The sequence below is a fragment of the Lepisosteus oculatus genome, chromosome 23, assembly GCF_040954835.1.
Source record: "Lepisosteus oculatus isolate fLepOcu1 chromosome 23, fLepOcu1.hap2, whole genome shotgun sequence".
Classification (NCBI taxonomy): Eukaryota; Metazoa; Chordata; class Actinopteri; order Semionotiformes; family Lepisosteidae; genus Lepisosteus; species Lepisosteus oculatus.
In genome coordinates, this window is record NC_090718.1 from 3475770 (window position 1) to 3493535 (window position 17766).

At 43.8% G+C, this 17766-nt stretch overlaps 2 protein-coding genes across 2 annotated transcripts in view; one reads left to right on the forward strand and one right to left on the reverse strand.

The window, feature by feature from the left end:
- Positions 1–17766, forward strand: part of mrpl51 (mitochondrial ribosomal protein L51) — a 51190-nt gene that overhangs the window by 15138 nt on the left and 18286 nt on the right. The window lies entirely within an intron of this gene.
- LOC102684576 (lymphocyte activation gene 3 protein-like) lies at positions 290–8420 on the reverse strand. The gene is made up of 8 exons (XM_015337878.2): positions 8145–8420; positions 4845–4965; positions 4331–4548; positions 3938–4195; positions 3445–3741; positions 2814–3077; positions 1476–1597; positions 290–1002 (listed from the first exon to the last, which is right to left on the reverse strand). The coding sequence occupies exons 1-8, from the start codon at positions 8188–8190 to the stop codon at positions 889–891; spliced, it is 1440 nt and encodes a 479-aa protein (XP_015193364.2). The 5' UTR covers positions 8191–8420; the 3' UTR covers positions 290–888.

Sequence of the window (17766 nt, forward strand, 5' to 3'; positions counted from 1 at the left end):
ATAGAAATTAAATTATTCACATTTTGGCCACCCAGGTTCTTCCTTGTTTTCCTAACGCTTGAAAATACACAAGTTACAGGGAAAACAGGGGAGTAATTCTTAAAAACTGAAAAAGAACCGACAATGATCTCAATGAAATTGTTCCAGGCCTTTGTAAACTGGAAATGTAATGGTGACCCTATTGAACCATCTGCACTGGAGCTCTGTTCTGCTTTTCGGTGTTGTGAACCAGAGCTGATTGAAAATCGTTGCAGAGAAAAGATGCAAAGGTGGATGATTTTTTTTTCTGACTTATTTTAATTAAAAGGAATGTGGTAACGCCTCACTCATACGTTTATGTACAAAGAAAACTGAGACGAGAATCTATACATTTCAAACCTTCAGAACCATGCAACTTCAGTTACACAGGGATGCTACTGCATGACGTGACCTAGGATAGGAAAATTAACTCGCTCAAACCGACGTCCGCGCACACGCCCTGACAAACACACACCTGATGTACAGGCTGACACTCGGAACGCAGTCATATCCTGACACACACCCACACACACTCACAGACTCTCTCAGAGAGACACATTGAGGCACCCTTACTGAAACACAGACTTAATAATACTTCTGAAATAGCTGATAGATTAATACATTAACATTTATGTACAGTTTTTTTTTTTTGGTTTTCAAACCCAAAACAATTATTTAGAGTTAAAAAAAACCTGTGTTTATATATTTGGAATTCTATATAAAGTCACGTAAAAAAAAAATATATATATCTATCAAAGTTTTCAGCTTCATTGCCACTAAAGACCCTGGACCAGAGATCAGCCAACTGAAATGCCAAGCAGTCTTGCTCTAGGCTTTGTCTGAACATTGGTATGGGGTTCTGCAGATGCACTAGTTAGTCGTTGGTTCTGGATCAGTTGTTTTCTTCCTCTCTGTCCTCTCTTGGGCGCGAGAGGAGGAGTGAATAACTGTCTCTAGGGCTGGGTATGGTAATATCATCTTCCGCTGCAGAGAGAGAGAGACGGTTTAGTACAGAGTTACCGGATGATAGTGTACTGACAGAGATGCACATAAGGGTTAATTCTGATATACTGTCTTACTGAAGACTGCTGTACATTTAAACAGAGGTTAAGAAATAAGTATTAACTGGACACTACTGTACATTAGCATTGCTTACATTAGTTCCACTATTAGTGGCATTGCTGTACAAAAAACTGCTTTGAGAGAGACAGGACAGGAAATTGAGGGCTGAGATTTGAGAGGACCGACATTCTAACTGGATACCAAAGTACATTCAAGCCGCAGTGCATTAGACGTATGCAGAAAGGGGCTGATAAATAAAGAGCCAACAGAAAAAAAAACAAGCTAATAGATTCAAAGAAAATCGAATGGCAATAGTCACAGAGATGCACTCCGGCGTGCAAAGAGACACAGTTTGAACCAAGCTGACAGGGAGCCAGTAACAACGTGGAACTCACTCTCCGGTGGTTTTTGTACATCTGGAGCAGAATTAAGATTAGCACCAGGACCAGGAAACTGAAGGTGGTTATTATGGCAACTTGACTCGAAGACCCACCTTTCGTGGTGGCCTCCAGGCGACCTGTGCAGAGATGACAAAGGTGAAAACTCCTACTGAGTTTTATGGCACAAAACTGTAGGTCTCGGGCATCAGTTGCTTCAGTGCATCAGTGTAGAATTGCAAGTTTGCTTTCCGTTTCTCTAAAACCTTAATTTAAGCGGGGGGGCACCTCTGCTTAAGAAATCCACCCTTCTAGTGACTAAAATTGAAATAGAAACATTTAACAAGAAAAAGGAACTTATTTATTTTGACTGTGCTGATATTCTGTCGATGGTGTCTAGTCCCATTCTGAGACCCGTGATTCTGGGATAAGCTCTGGGTTTTCTATGACTCGGAACAAATGACTTTCTGGTAACGGCAGATTGTATTAGAACTTCAAACTGCAGTTCCTAGCACAGAAAGATGGGGCGCTGTTTAATCACTCTGATATTGGTTCACTGTGATAAGAGGATTGCTCTTAATGTGAAATAAGTAGGCAATGGTTCTGGATCTGGTGAATTGAAATGGTAGACATGGCTTCCTGTCTGGGACTTCCTCCAGTGGCTGTGACCAGCATCTGGACAAAAATCCCAGCATGCTTTAGAGCACTACGAGGGGGGGAAATGACATGTCAGGGCAGCTCAGCAAACATGTTCTCAAAACGTTGCAGACAGTGCCGGATTTCCCATGAGGCACTGCAGGCACATGGCCGAGGGCCTACGACATTTTTAGGGCCGACGAAGGAGGGAAACACTAGTGACTAACGACAAAACGAGCCGAACCAACACGCATGCGATCGACTCTAGGTGCTCCAAATCAATAATCGGACGCTGTCTGGCAGCTGTTCTACAAACTAGAAGTATTGAAGTGATGGTCGCTCGGCTCGCTCCATCAGTCACGTGGTTGAGCACTTCAATAGTTTAAAGTGTATCATGTCAATCGACGTCCTAGATAGTGGCATTTCTAGGGAAGAGTTTTTTTTTTTGCTTTTTGGCTACTGGAGCAGTTGGAAAGTTAATTTTATTTTAGGGCAATCTTTGTCAATATTGTAGAGAAGTGGAAATATTTTCAAAGATGACTGTGCCTCTCTTTTTTTTCCCCTTCTGTTAATAAAGAGAACCCCTAGTTCCCGCCGAATTTACACACTGCTCCTAATTATGACTATAAAACCACATGCTCAACAAAGTTTCATTACATAATGGCGTAATTCCTAATGGGGGCTTAATGCTATTAAAAGCAGCAAGAAATTCCAACGTACCCAAAGTGTGGAAGTGGTAGCTAACGTTTCCCAGCGCTCCTTCTTTCCCGTGGAACTGACAGACAAGCTCGCCGGAGAGCTCCCCGCTCCCTCCCGCGAGCCGGAAGCTCTTCTCCGAACTCGTGCCCAGAGGGGTCGTGACCTCTGTGCCATTGGCGTCAGAGGTCACCCTGAACCACTCGTACCGGTCCACTCCCGTTGCGTCGCTGAGGTCGCAGGTCAGGGTCAAGGGCTGTCCAGCTTTGGGTGGGGCTGTTACTCCAACTGAGGGGGGAGGGGAGAGGCTGTTAAATTGATACCGACTGGTGTTTGTAGTCACCCTGTCTTTTCTATCCAGTCTTGTCTCTTTCTCTCTCTGCGTCTACCTTCTTCTCTCTGTGTCGCGGTCCAGGTCGTAACTCTTGTTTTCTTTCCCCTTTTCTTTCTCTTTCCATCAGTACTGTGCGGATGTGGTCTAACGTCATGGTGGACAATCAGGTGGACACACCGTCACCCCTCCTCCTCCTCAGTCTCTCCCCTGCTCCTATCCCCTCACTGTGTCTTCCTCTCGCGCCCTGCTCCCTTATCCTCCCTCCCCTCTCTGTCTCCAGTCCTTCCTCAACCCCGGTCTCCTCCTCTCCCTCCCCCTTACCTTTTGCCGTGACCAGTCTCAGCCTCCTCTCGATCCTCCTGTCCTCCACTAGGCCGAAGCAGGTGTACACCCCCCCGTCCCTCTCCTCCACGGCGGACAGGCGCAGCGACGCGTCCAGGGAGGGCGAGGAGGAGGGGGAAGGGGGGGAGGGGGTGATGGATTGAGGCACAGCGCCCCTGGTCTCCCTCTCCCAGCCCTTCTGCTGTGGGATGAGGCCTTCACTGAACAGGCAGGGCAGAGTCAGGCTGGAGCCCACCGCCCCGTACATGGTACCGTCACTGGCTGGAGAAGCGATTCCTGCAAGAGGGGATAATCCTGTTCATCCCCCGAGAATGGCGCAAGGCTAGCTGGGGGACTATGTAATATCGATGGCCTGCGCGACTTGAATTCTCACAAAATTAAGATCTCTCCACCAGAGGGCAGTGTAACACTTTAATTACCAAACATTGTGGAGTATTGTATCAAATGCATAACATCAGTAATAATCACGTACCTCGTACTGTCAGTCTCTGTGTGCCTCTTCCTGTCTGTCTCGCGGTATGGACGACACATGACCAATCAGTTGCGTCTGCCAGGGTCAAGCGCTTCACCGTTAATGTCCACCCTTTCTTTGTGACTTCTGTCTTTGGGGAGTTCCCCACGACTGTACCGTTGTTGAGCCAGCTCACTGTTGCCTTCTGTGGCTGGGGCTGAATGCTGCAGTTCAGAGACACTGTAGATCCCTCAAGTGGGAGAGACTGAGAGACCAAGACTGAGAGAGACAGTGGGCAGGGAGCAGAGGAGAAGAATAGTTAATGCACATTGACACTGACTGGACATACAGCACATTGACACTGACTGACTGGACACTACAGTACAGTAGCTCTTAGGAGTGCTGTGCCAGTACCTGTGATGATTCTCAAAATTACGGTCTTCTGCACGATCCCTCTGCTTCCTCTCGCTGTGCACTTGTACTCTCCTGCATCCGACTCTCTCACTTCCTGTATTATCAGCCTGAAATCTCCATCCTGGAACCCAGAGTGTGGGCACTGAGACCTCTGTGGCCCAGGGGAACCCCAAAACTCCATCCCACTACGTTCCATTCTCCAGACAGTGCTCTCCATCCTGACAAGAGATGAGGTCAGTCATGTTAAAAGAGAAAATATATACTTATAGACATAGTGTAGTAACACTGACTGACTGGGCACTACAGCACAGTGACACTGACTGACTGACTGGACACTACAGCACAGAGACCCTGACTGACTGACTGGACACTACAGCACAGTAATTAGATCCTACAGGACATCAAGTGTACATTAACTGAGTGAGAAAGACAGTCGCATGTCCCTGCGTAAACACAGATGAATACTGATTGTGATTTATTTCAAAGAGAGGGAGAGATACTGTCACACACTTACATGTTATTGCGTTTAGTCCATTGGACAGTGAGGGGATTCTTTAGAGGAGCATGAGACAGACAGGGCAGGACTGCTGTTGATCCGCGTTCAGCAAACACTTCGATCATCTCACCCTGGGTCACTGTTCATAGACAGAAATATGATTAATAGAAAGCATTATCTTAAGTTATAGCATGTGAAAATTCACTTTCAATATGCAAGTAGCCCATTTTGTGAAAATACTGAAGAGCTGCACACAGCACCATACATATAGTGTTGCTAAACACTGACTCAGTGCAAAACACTAAGATCCCTTAAACAATCCCTTATACTATGATCCCTTAAACCTTATATGCTGCTACTATACAGCAGTGCGGTGTATTATAATTAAGCACAGAGCACACCAACTCATTGTTAGTCTTGATTAATACAGTATATCCTGGGATGAAAGTAACTTATTTCATACTGATACTGTATTATTAGGAGGCAGTGTAGCATGGTGGGGAAGTCTCTGGACTCCTGAGTGTTGGGTTTGTATCTGTGCTGCAGACACTGCTCTTGCAACTGGAGTGAGGTACATAGCCCCCAGTTGCTCCAGTCCACTCGACTATATAGAGTAAATGGGGACCAGCTTTGCAGTGGTGGGCTGCCATCTCCTCTGGGGAGGTGGGTCATGTGCACTCTATGCGCTTGTACTAGTGGAAAGCTCTGTCCTGATGGGATGTTGCATTTAAATATGGAAATTACTTGCAGACAGTTTTATTATCTGTGTTAGTTCTGTATTACCTACTTACAGTATTATCACATGTATGTTACTACTATATTACCTGCTAACAGTATTATTATATGTACTACCTGCTTACAATATTATTACGTGTGCTACCTCCTTACAGTATTATTACATGTGTTCTATTACTCTATTATCTACTTATATAGTATTATTACACATATCATATCACTATATTACCTACTTACAGTGTTACTGTATTACATTACTATATTAACTTCTAACTGTATTATTACTGTATTACCTTGGGGACTGTCAGTGTTCCCCCACCCCCCCCATAAGATAACCATAAAGTTAATTTTAAATGAAGACATTGGCATGTTCTCTTTAAACAGCCTGTTTAACAACAACAGAACAATGCCCGTGTGACAGTGAACTTATCTAATCTTTTCTCTGTGGTTTGAACAAACTGGTAACACGTCTGCTGTGTGACACCTGCACTGCGCTGTCTTCTCCCTGCCCAAGACTGCACCAAAGAGTCCCCCTAACCTGCTGACACCTACTGATCTACCCTGTCTGCCCTGAAGCTGTTGTGATGAAGGAAGCTTTGCTTACACTTATAAAGAATCTGAGGGTTTAATACCTTGAAACTGTTATGGAATCCAAGCACTTATTATCCACTTTTCATTTTTTTTACTGCTTTATTCAATTCAGGGTCCCCTGGGGAGCCAGAGCCTATCCTGGCCAGCAATGGGAGCCAAGGCAGGGTACACCGTCAATGGGGTGCCAGTCCGTCTCAGGCACACACACACACACTCGCGCCAGGGCCAGTTTTTGCAGACGCCAAATTAACCTGCCAGTCTTTGGACTGTGGGAGGAAAGCGGAGAACCCAGAGAAAACCCACACGAACCTGGGGAGAACATGCAAACTCCACACAGACAGCACCCCAGGAATTGAAGCCCGAGCCTCCACACTGTAAGACAGTAGGGCTAACCACCATGCCACCCCAAAAGTATGGTGATGCATTGAAATCCAACATGACCTTCACACAATGTTTCGCTGCTACTGTGTAGGGGTATCATTTCTCTTAGTACAGTACAGTAAGGGCTGGCTTTTCACCTCTGGCTGAGCCTGGCCAGGAAACCTTTGGGAGAATGTGCAAACTCCAAACAGACTGGGCCAGACTTGGACCCAGGATCCAAGCGCTGTAAACTGACATGACCTACTCTACTCTTACAGTATAGTCTGAGCATTGTCACTGGTGATGCAGACCCAGTCCGATCCAATACGTTCCAGTCCGCTACCTTGTCACTACGGATTGGCCCACGGTCTTTGGCAGTTAGGCTGTGCTCTCCAGAGAGGAGAAACTGGCCCTGCTTCTCCGCACACAGAACAGGACCTCTGGGGATTCTCGCCCATTCCCTTTTGACATAATGGGAGGACAAAATCTCGGAATCCGCTTTCTGAGGATGGGGAAACACTTGAATTTCACTTCCAGCCTGCACATGCGGCTCGGTTTGCGTCAATTACAGCTTTCCACGCGCTGGCAATGGGCATTCAGAGATTTTTTCCACACCTCCTGTACTCCATCTACTATCTCCTCTCAGTGTGTATTCTCATCGTGCATATCTCGTGTATTTGATTTGAGTGTGGTAGTTGTCATTCTGTAAAGCGCTTTGAGAAGCCACCGTTAAATGCGCTATATAAAATAGTTTATTATTATTTGCACTAGCCATAACATCACTTCCTAATCGCCACAACTGCTCCCCAACTTGTTTGAAAATCTATACACAGCGATGTCTGGCCATAGGCTTTAATAGAGATGATTAGGATACATTACTGCAGTAGAGTAATTATAAAGCCATGCAAATCTAAACCTGTGCAATGTATTTTACAGTTTCTCATTACTACAGTGTCCAGCCGACAAGTTATTTTCTGTCACTCCTCTGTCTTTGTTCCTCAATGCAGAACTTCGTATGCAGTAATTTCAATTGTAATACTAACAGTGTAGTACAGTAGACTGGGCCACAGTACAATCACCGCAGTCGAACCTGGAGTAGCTCCTGTTGTTAGCATTAGTGTTGGTGGGGTCTGGATTATAATCTCAGTTAAAACGAATACAATTAAACTCTTCGTAAAGTCCGTCGTCTTTCCTGACTGGATCGCCGCTTTTCGTGAAATACATGTCAATGAGGACCCGCAGTTTAAAAATTCAAATCGGACTGAAGTTTCTCATCATCATACCAGATCCTCAATAAACGCCGTCAGTACAGACGCTCTGGGAGAAGGTGATGCTAGTGACTACAGTGAAGTTTCAGAGCTCTGGGCAGAATTTGAGAGAAACAAAATAGCCTGGGTGTCGGGGACGATAAGACACCAGACCCTGCAGAAAAAGGTTTCGTTAGGCTATTAAAACACAAAATCGCGTTATAACTCACTTATTGACTAAACAATTCTACATAATGATAATTAGATTCCTGTCAATGGTATCCCGAACTGATAACGTCCCGTCTTGTTTTCAATACATTTTTTTATTGCAAAAAATAGCTATTACTGCTACAATAGCTAGAACCATAAATTAAATATTTCTCACCAGAAGCCCACAGGATTGTCCACACAACCAATGCAATCAGTCGCATCTTGTCCTCCGTTTGACCTCCAAAGCAACAGTTGTAGTATTTAACGTGATTTTAAAACAAATGCGATTTAATCCACCTGCTCAATTGAATTTAACGGATTGAATTCTTGTTGAACTAATATCACGGGTGGAGACTGGACTCCTATCTTTTCTTGCCAGTTTAATCTCGGTCCCAAGGCGCCACTCGCGAAGGAGGTACGAGGTCTGATCTCAAGAGGATTGAGGAGTTTCTCTTTTGAACTGAGGCGCGTTAAGGAACGGGAGTCCCTGGCAGGTGGGCGTCTCTTTCTGTGTCCAAATGCGTCACATGTGAACCGAGAACTTCTGAGGCTGCTTTGATGTCGCTCAGACTGGGCGTGTGACGCGAGTCGGAAACAAGGGGTTTATCAGAAGTCTCGAGGATCACAACAGAAAATCTGCATCAGCTGATTGACAGTTAGCGTCTGCGTGTGTGCCACCAGGTGCATTGCTGGGTCTAAAGGAATATCTCTCACCACTGTCTTATTGCACCGCACAGAAATACCCTGTTGGGCATGGACCACCGTGTGCGTTAAACACAATTTTGCTTTTTTTCGAAGCAATGCTTACGCAGGCCTCGCGTGTACAAGAGGACACATACATGCTTTTGAAAATTTGAATTTGTAAATGTAGCATTCGTATTTATTGTCGTCTTATTTTAGTTTTAACGTTGATACGCACGGTGCATTTGGAAAGGGAGACCCGCACAGGCGGGCGACCACGGCATTAAAACAACAAGCAGCTCTTGAAGTTCAAGCTTCCTGGGTGAATTAGAATATATATATATTCTTTAAAGTTAGTCGCCTGTCAGCTAAAAGAGCCCGCAGTTCTTCCAGTAATGAGGTGAACAGAATGTGGCCGGGCAATCTTGAGGCGATACTTTTACACAATGAGAGGAGTATTGACTCACAGTCTCACAGTCACTCATGTAACCCTTTGAAGTCAAATTCACTTGGGCCGCCGGCTGTTGTGACTGTTCCGCTCGTCTTTAAACGAGTGCCTAATATTTGGGTGCGTTTCGATTTTCTTCCTCTCCGTGGCCCGTGGAAAACGCTCACTCCCGTCCTGCCGTTGGGGTTTTATCTGAGCCCGGCACTGCTTGTTGCGATAGGTTCTCTTCTGCTGCTATGCTAAGAGCGCTTTCATTGATAGCGGTTTCAATGTCAGCGGAGATGGGGTGGGAGTCCGGTATGATGGATGCATAAACCATCTGAATGGAACCCCTTTGGAAATTCTAGAAGATTCCCAAAGCGTTTTCCGGAAGCATTTTTTGGGGGGGAGGTCAATGTTCTCATGGAGTGTAAAATGAAGGAGGCCTGGCTTACTCATACAGAGCACTCATTAACTGAAGCCTGGACATACTGCATTCTAGCACCTCACAGTATCTTCCTCCTCTTTACACAAGAGTCTCTACCCAGGCCTGCATGGGTTCTGCAGAGACATCAGGATCCAGGCGACTGCCTTGCCCTAGTTAAGCACGAAGCCTAGCTGTTAGTTTATGGGGGAAAGGTTGCAGCAATATTTGCATATTGTAGGCACTGAAAACTGCTTATGAGGTAAATGAAATACAGGCTCGCTTAAACAAAGGAAAGACGTGCTCGTGAGTCATATCGGTCGGCATGCACACAAACACTGACTGTGCAATAAAAAATGAAAATCTTGCTTGTTGAAAGCAGTGCCCGGCAGCCGATCCAGAACTCGTCAATGAGGATATGTAGCTGCGAGCATTCACAGTGTAGGCATTCGGCATGCGTGTGGTGTTTTATATACTGTACTTTGTTGTGTATCTCAAGCCTCATTCAGGCAAAGACTAGTTTAACTTGAATGACCTGTAAATTCTAGGGATGTCAGAGATACCTCTGTCCAGCGTGACATCATGTGACTTGCAAGGGATCATGGGAGTGTGGAGCCGGAATTCTCTAGTGACTAGAGTCTAGTCTGCTACTGGACACTCTGAATAGGAGGATACATGCTGTTCCTGCTTTAGACTGTGAGCGTTGGGGTTGCGTTGGTGTGTCAGGTAGTGCTCCTGTATCCAGGTGTTTCACACTTGAAGGACATAGTTCGCTCAGGACTCCACCAGTACTCACTGTCACTCAATACTTCACCTGTACTCACTACTTTACTCAATACTCCACCTGTACTCAGTACTTAACTCGATACTCCACCTGTACTCGATTCCTCACTCGATACTCCACCTGTACTCGATTCCTCACTCGATACTCCACCTGTACTCGATTCCTCACTCGATACTCCACCTGTACTCAGTACTTCACTCGATACTCCACCAGTACTCACTATGTCACTCAATACTTCACCTGTACTCACTACCTTACTCAATACTCCACATGTACTCAATACCTTACTCAATACTCCACCTGTACTCGGTACCTTACTCAATACTCCACCTGTACTCGGTACCTTACTCAATACTCCACCTGTACTCAGTACCTCACTCAATACTCCACCTGTACTCAGTACCTCACTCAATACTCCACCTGTACTCAGTACCTCACTCAATACTCCACCTGTACTCAGTACTTTACCTCCCCATTTTCAGTTCACCTTTACCGATGAAGATGGTATCTTCACTTTGTACTACTTCACTAATTGCCTTTGGTTCTCTCCAGGTAGCCCTTGTCAATGAGAATTTGTTTTTACATTGGTTTATCAGGTTAAAAGGGCATTATGGCAAAGGGCATTAAAAGGGCAAAGGGCAACTTTGGCTGAAAAGCTGATCAACACATTTGTGTTCTCTCGAATTGACTACTGTAATGCTCTACTCGCTGGGGTATCTAAATCTACTATGAACAAATTGCAGTATGTCCAAAATTCAGCACAGAATCACATTACTCCTGTCCTGGAGTCCTTGCACTGGCTTCCTGTCAAATTCTGTGTGGACTTTAAAATCCTCATGCTCACCTATAAGGCTTTACATGGCTTGGCACCTCAGTACCTGTCTGAACTATTATCGCCCTACTCCCCACCTCGCAACCTTTGCTCTTCTAATTCTGCTCTCCTTACTGTCCCCCAAGCCCATCTACATTGTACGGGTGACAGGGCCTTCTCCTGTTATGCCCCCAAGCTCTGGAACTCTCTGCCCAAGGATATCAGAGAGTCATCTTCTCTAAACTCCTTCAAATCCAGACTCAAAACCTTCTTCTTCAGAAGAGCCTTTACTGAACTGGTTCCATTCTTCACCCCTCTGCTCCTACTGTACTTAGTACCATCATCCACGGTCTCCTCTGTGTATTGTAATTGTGTCTTATCTTGTGTATTCTTTTTATTGTTGTTGTCATTCTGTAAAGCGCTTTCAGAAGCCAACATAAAGGTGCTATATCGAATAAAGTTTTTTTTATTATTATTATAGTTTTTTTTAAGAGTGTTACATTAGTGGGCTGTTCAGACCCCCTCAGCATCACGAAACGATTTTTCTCCATGAGTCACTCATCCCCAGTGAGGGGGGAGTCCTTAAAGTGATAGCAAGGGGTGGTCTTTGCACAAGCACATGCAAATAGCGCGATAGCAATAAAGCTTCAAAACAGACTGGTGTCTTGACTGCTTAGATTTAGTGATGATAAGCAGTCTGAATGGAACTTAAGGTGGTTTCATGACGTGAGCGCATTTATCATCATTCCTCTTGGCTGAAATCAAAACAGCATTACTGGAAAACAGCTAAGCCCTTGTATTCAATTAGCAGTTTCCTTTCTGCAAGAAGCTCGGCCTGATTGTTCTATTTCTGTATTCGATAGCTAGCATGGCCCGAAACCCCTGTGGTTAGAAGTTCTCGGCTTACCCCTTTTCGCCCTTTTATATTTTAAATATTGAGGTAAAGTGGTAAGGTATTATTGGCTTGACACGGAAGAGCTGCGGGTTCAAATCTCGGCTGTACACCCCTGAGGAAGCTGCCTTACTCGGAACGCGCCTGCAAAATGCTCAGTTACTGTATATATATTTATGGCTGCAAATATGTCTGGACAATAGCATTACAAAACAACAGACACTCTATTAAATGTTCCGGCTGAGTTCTCAGAAACGCATCTCAGCAGCTATGTGTTACTCAGACAGAAACGCACAAAAACACTCAAATGGCGCATGTCAGTGTTGCGTTAAAAATAAATGTTACATGACGGACATCAACTCATACATTCACACCACTCCTACGTGAATCCTCCCAGCTTATCGGAACCCGTTAGTCAAATGAATAAAGGAATAATAGTAACGTTAGCAACAATAATTATAATTGGAGGGCACGGTGGCACAGTGGCTGGCATTGCTGCTTTGTAGTGCTGGGGCCCTGGTACCATTCCTTGGGTGCTGCCTGTGTGGAGTTTGTGTCTTCTTGGGTTTCTCTCTGGTTCTCCAGTTTCCTCCCACAGTCTGGAGACTTAGCAGTAGCTTCTGGAGGGAAGGGACCCAGGCGTGATTATGTGTCTGTGTCCATCTGCCCTGTAAGGTGCCTGCCTTTGCTCCCGTTGCTTGCTGGGATAGGCTCTCGCTGCCCTCTGACTCTGGAGGAAGTCGAATGAAACTGTCAGGAAACAGCCGAAGAACAATAACCCTGGTCCTGATCATGGTTTCGAAGCCGATATCCTGACGTCCTTCAGGGAGCAGCTAGATGAGTTCCTCAGGCCAGCTAGATGCTAACTGCCAAACAGGCCGGATGTGTGTAATTTTCCACATTAAAAGCGTTAGAAAAGAACCCGTGCAAAGCAATTGGTGTGGTAGAGGAGGGGGCTCTACATGGTGAAAACAGGAGTTCCACAGCACGGCTGGGTGGCTCGTTCCATACTCCCACAACCCTTTGTGTAAACAAGTGCCTCCCGCTCTTGTTTTTAAACGCGCTTCCCAGTAGTTTCCACTCATGTTCTGTGGCTCATGTTTCACTGTTGATTCTGATGAAATCCATTGGGCTGACTTACAGTAGATAACTTAATGCATTTCATCTGTTGTGGTGTATGTGAGGATTGGGGTGTTTCCTGTTTAAAACTAAACAAGGTGAAATTCTTTCATCATACCAGTCCACGTCACTTCTTCAAACAGAAGAACGCATTTGGTTGGATCTTCTCTAGACTGATTCAAGAACAATAATGTGATGTGGTGCCCAACAGGTGCATCAGATTCTCAGTGAGGTCTTAAAATTGTAAGATAATGTTGCTCGATTGAAATTCTCCGCTTGTATTTACTAAGATTTTGCTCTATTGCTTCCTCACAGTATGACTTTACATACATTTAGGATATGTTCATTTACAGACGTCCAGTAACTGTTAAATGAGACAGATCTGGTTTTATTTTGTCATCTGTCTCTGAGGTATGTGAGTTGTCACAGTTTTTTAATGCTCGTGCTGGTTGTCTGTTTGCTTCGTTTCTTATTCGAGTTATATACAGTATGCCAAGAATGCGTGAACTACGTGTTTTGCAAATATATTGCACATATAATCGAAATTAAACTTGGAGTGTGGAGTAGCGACGTTAGAAGTGCATTTAAGGTAAAGGTTTGGATCAGGAATCGGTTTTGATCAGGTGACACTGAAAAGAGCTGGCAGTAATCGAATTGCTCGATCCACATCGTCTCACAAAATCGAATAAACGTAGCCTTTCTAAGCACTCATCTGACGTCAGCGCACAAAGAGATTGCGTTTTTGTAATTCAGATTAAGTTTAAGGAAACGTTTTTGATATCATTGATCAGCCAATTATTTTACCGTACTGAAATCCACGCACGCGTTAAAATGAATGGGGCTGCGATTCAATCTATTTCGCAATGAAAGTGTTAATGTAAAATCGTAAGCTTTTTTTGTCAGTTACCTGATAAAACTCGAGCTCAAGGGTTCAAAGGAATGTAAATTTTACATTCTTATAATCTTTCTCACCTCCTCCATTTATCTGCATCGCTCGTTATGTCTCCTAGGTGTTTTTTTAATTAATTTTAGCGGCAGCGGTGCTGTACGATAACTCATTTTCGTAGTATTTTCGATTCCAAGGTAATGACAGCACACATTGCAATTGTAACCACCTATTTGGACGTGTTTATTTTAAACAAAATCTAGTAGTAATTTAGTATAGCTTAAGCCCTCTACCACTACGTTGGCAGCTCCGAATTAGTAAAAAGACTAAAAATACAACATTCCTAATCCTGCAGCTTTTGCAGGTACGGTAGTAGCCAAATGTAACTTTGTCGGGAAGCACAAACGCATCTTAATTTACACACTGGTTTAGTTCCCAGCCGAGCTCCTCAGTGCTAACAAACAGCAGTGAAGAGTCCGCTGAGAAGAAACACTGAACTTTAAAGGTCAAGCCTTAGTTGCAGTATGGTCTTCGTTTCTAAAAGTAGTCAGGCTAGTTATGACTATTCTATCTATTCTATCGACTTGAATGGCCTGTTCTCCTTTGCTCGGTTACTGGCTTTGAATGTGTTTAGCAGCTTTGTGCATTACACTTAAATTTGAGCAATACGTAAGACTCCCCCCCATCTCTAGATATTGAATATAACAGTATCTCCACAAGACAACTTTAAGAAAGGCACGGGCAAGTTAGAGCTTTTTGTTAATTTTTTGGCAGTTGTGTATTAAGTATTTTGTGTTATGTGTGTTTCTCAGTTTCTGTCTTGTGAAAAGATTTGGCATTTCTTAAGTAAAATACTTAAAGTCAATGAAGAATTTTGTGGTTGTCCAACTTCAGAACCTGGATATTCAGGAAAGTGTATTAAAATCAGTTGACAATGAGATGGTTCGATGGTATACTACCTTCATCGCCTTGCAACTCACCACTGGCAACCCCACTGAAGCTCAGCAGGTGTGAGTCTGGTCAGTACCTGGATGGGAGACCTCCTGGGAAAAATGAAGGTTGCTGCTGGAAGAGGTGTTAGTGGGGCCAGCAGGGGGCGCTCACCCTGCGGTCCATGTGGGTCCTAATGCCCCAGTATACTGAAGGGGACACTATACTGTACTGTAAAAAGGCGCCATCCTTTGGATGAGACGTAAAACCGAGGTTCTGACTCTCTGTGATCATTAAGAATCCCAAGGTGTTTCTCGAAAAGAGTAGGGGTGTAACCGCGGTGCCCTGGACAAATTTCCCCCTGGCCTTTACCAATCATGGCCTCCTAATACTCACCATTTATGAACTGGTTTCATTACTCTGTTTTCCTTCCCACTAATAGCGGATGTGTGGTGGCGTTCTGGCGCACTATGGCTGCTGTTACTGTACATCATCCAGGTGTGGCTGCACATTGGTGGTGGTAGAGGGAATTCCCATTACCTGTAAACAATTTGAGTTGAGTGTCCAGAAAAGTGTAAGCAATTATTATTAATTATTGTCATTATTAATCCCTCTGCGTATCTTTTGCAAGTGAAATAATGCTGAGCAGGATAGTGACGTTTATCAGAAACCACTTTGTTAAAAAGTTCTGTTTCAGAATCGGACTTGTTTTCCCCTGACACATGAACATGAACAACCTTTGTCCTCTATTTACATCCATCCAACTCATTATTTAAACAAAAAAAAACGTATTCTGTTCTGAGTGAACATTGTGATACAGTATGTGTTTTCTGTTTAGTGCCTGCCTTATTTTTCGGTTTCACTGCATCCTGACTCTAGCTTGGGCTACAGTCTCATCTGTACTTTTGAAAATAGTAATTAAGGAAATTATCAGGTCAGACAAGCAAGGTAGGAGCTTAAAAGATTATTTGGAAGGAATTTAGAGTAAGAATTTTCTGCAGTATTTTAGCACTTCAAAGATATTCTGTCTGAGAAGGGAGCTGAAATTGCTAAGTTTTCTAGGAGCAAGATGTGTCCTTGTGAGGTAATGTGCCCAATAAACAGTATTACACGTTAGAGTGCAATACTAACTTGTTCACAATATTTGTTTTAAAAGGTGTTTTAGATTTTTAACTGTTTTATTTTTGTTAATTGGTTCTATCTTTATAAAGAATAATAATATTTTTGAAGATGTTTGTGGGAAACGATGCCAGTGTTACACGTTTCAAGATGGTTAAGTGCTTTTTCTCCACATTGTTTGTTTACTTCCGTGCGATGCTCCTCTTGTGCTCCACGGTGATTGGCTGCCCAAAACGACCTCGCGGGACTTTCGCGGCGCAATACGAGATTTGGAACCGTGATGAAAAGTCGTGAGGGAATTGTGTCATTAGTTACTCCCCCTGCGGTTATTAGTCGTATAATTTGACAACCTCTAAGACAGAAAAGGCAGCAAGATTCAGCAACTGCAGTTGTTAAATTCGACACGCTCTCCGACTAGAAGTCCTGTCGGGTCCTGTAGTGTGACGCCGGCTTCAGAGGGCTTTTTCACTGAGCCCCGTATCTGTGCTGGTTCTTGATCCAAGTGAATTGGTCTTAACGATCCTGACTTTTGAAGAATTTGAATATTGAGGTGTTTTTAATGGGTTTCCATTGATAACATTGCCTGTTTTTCAAACCAACTGATGCATGAGGTGCAATGCAACCTCTGCCATTTCCTGACAAGGTTTCAGAAAGTTTGAATTCGGAAATTCAAACTTCCTAATTGGGGTGGGGAGATGCACCAGCAACTGACACGCTGGAAGAACACGTTCAATATGTCCAAATAAACCACTAACAAACTGATTTAGGTCATTAAGATCTAAGCTGTAATGAAATCCTGCAGACACCCCAGGATTAAACAGACCTGCGTTGCTATTTATATGAGTTTTGTGGAAGACGACTTGCAAAAATGAGTCTAAACTAATTAAAACACTAATTTCTTAAGTGTTCCAAAGAATTTGCACTGAAGACAGAGTCTTCAGAGCTGCAGAAAAGTCTGGGTAATTTTAGATCCTAGGAAATAGAATTTACTCAAGACCTGCAATCTGGAATGCCCCAGTAGAGTTTAAAACTGTATAATTTAGATAACAGGGTGGAAACCCTGCATTTTCGATCGCTGCAGAGCCCTGCTGGAAATTCAATGATATCCGACAAAGTCCAAGTGCCCCGTTTCCATTTTTTCTTTCTTTTATAAATTCCTGTCCTTCTACTCTTTTATCTCTCTTAACAAGCTCGCGGACAAAGCCTTTCAATGCCGACAACACCTCTGTGTGCTGTGCTGTCCGGATGTTGAAAAATAAATAAACCTTGATTAACCTTCTGTGATCACACAACGCTGGACAGAAACATTCAGAATCTGGAGTAGCGGAGCGTGTTCCCAAGAGATCCGACATGCGATTTGTGCAGCACTGCTCCAGTTGGAAATAAAACTAAACACGTAGAGGCCAGAAAAATGAAAAAACAAACCTGGAAATGACAAATGACACTATTTCATAATACATTTGCCCAGTTAAAGCTTGCTACACATTGTACAATAAGAAAGCAATGCTATGAAGCATTATTTCTTAAAAAATATTAAGTACAAGATGAGTTTAATAATTCATTTAATAACCTACATTCTTGTACAGTGCTGTATATGTCAATATGAATTTCTATAATTTAAGATGCTTTTAAAGTAGCACAGCTGTTATGGATTCCAGTACAAGATGAGTTCCTTGTAATGTAAGCTATTTAGCAGGCTATATTTTTAACTTGATTGCATTTTA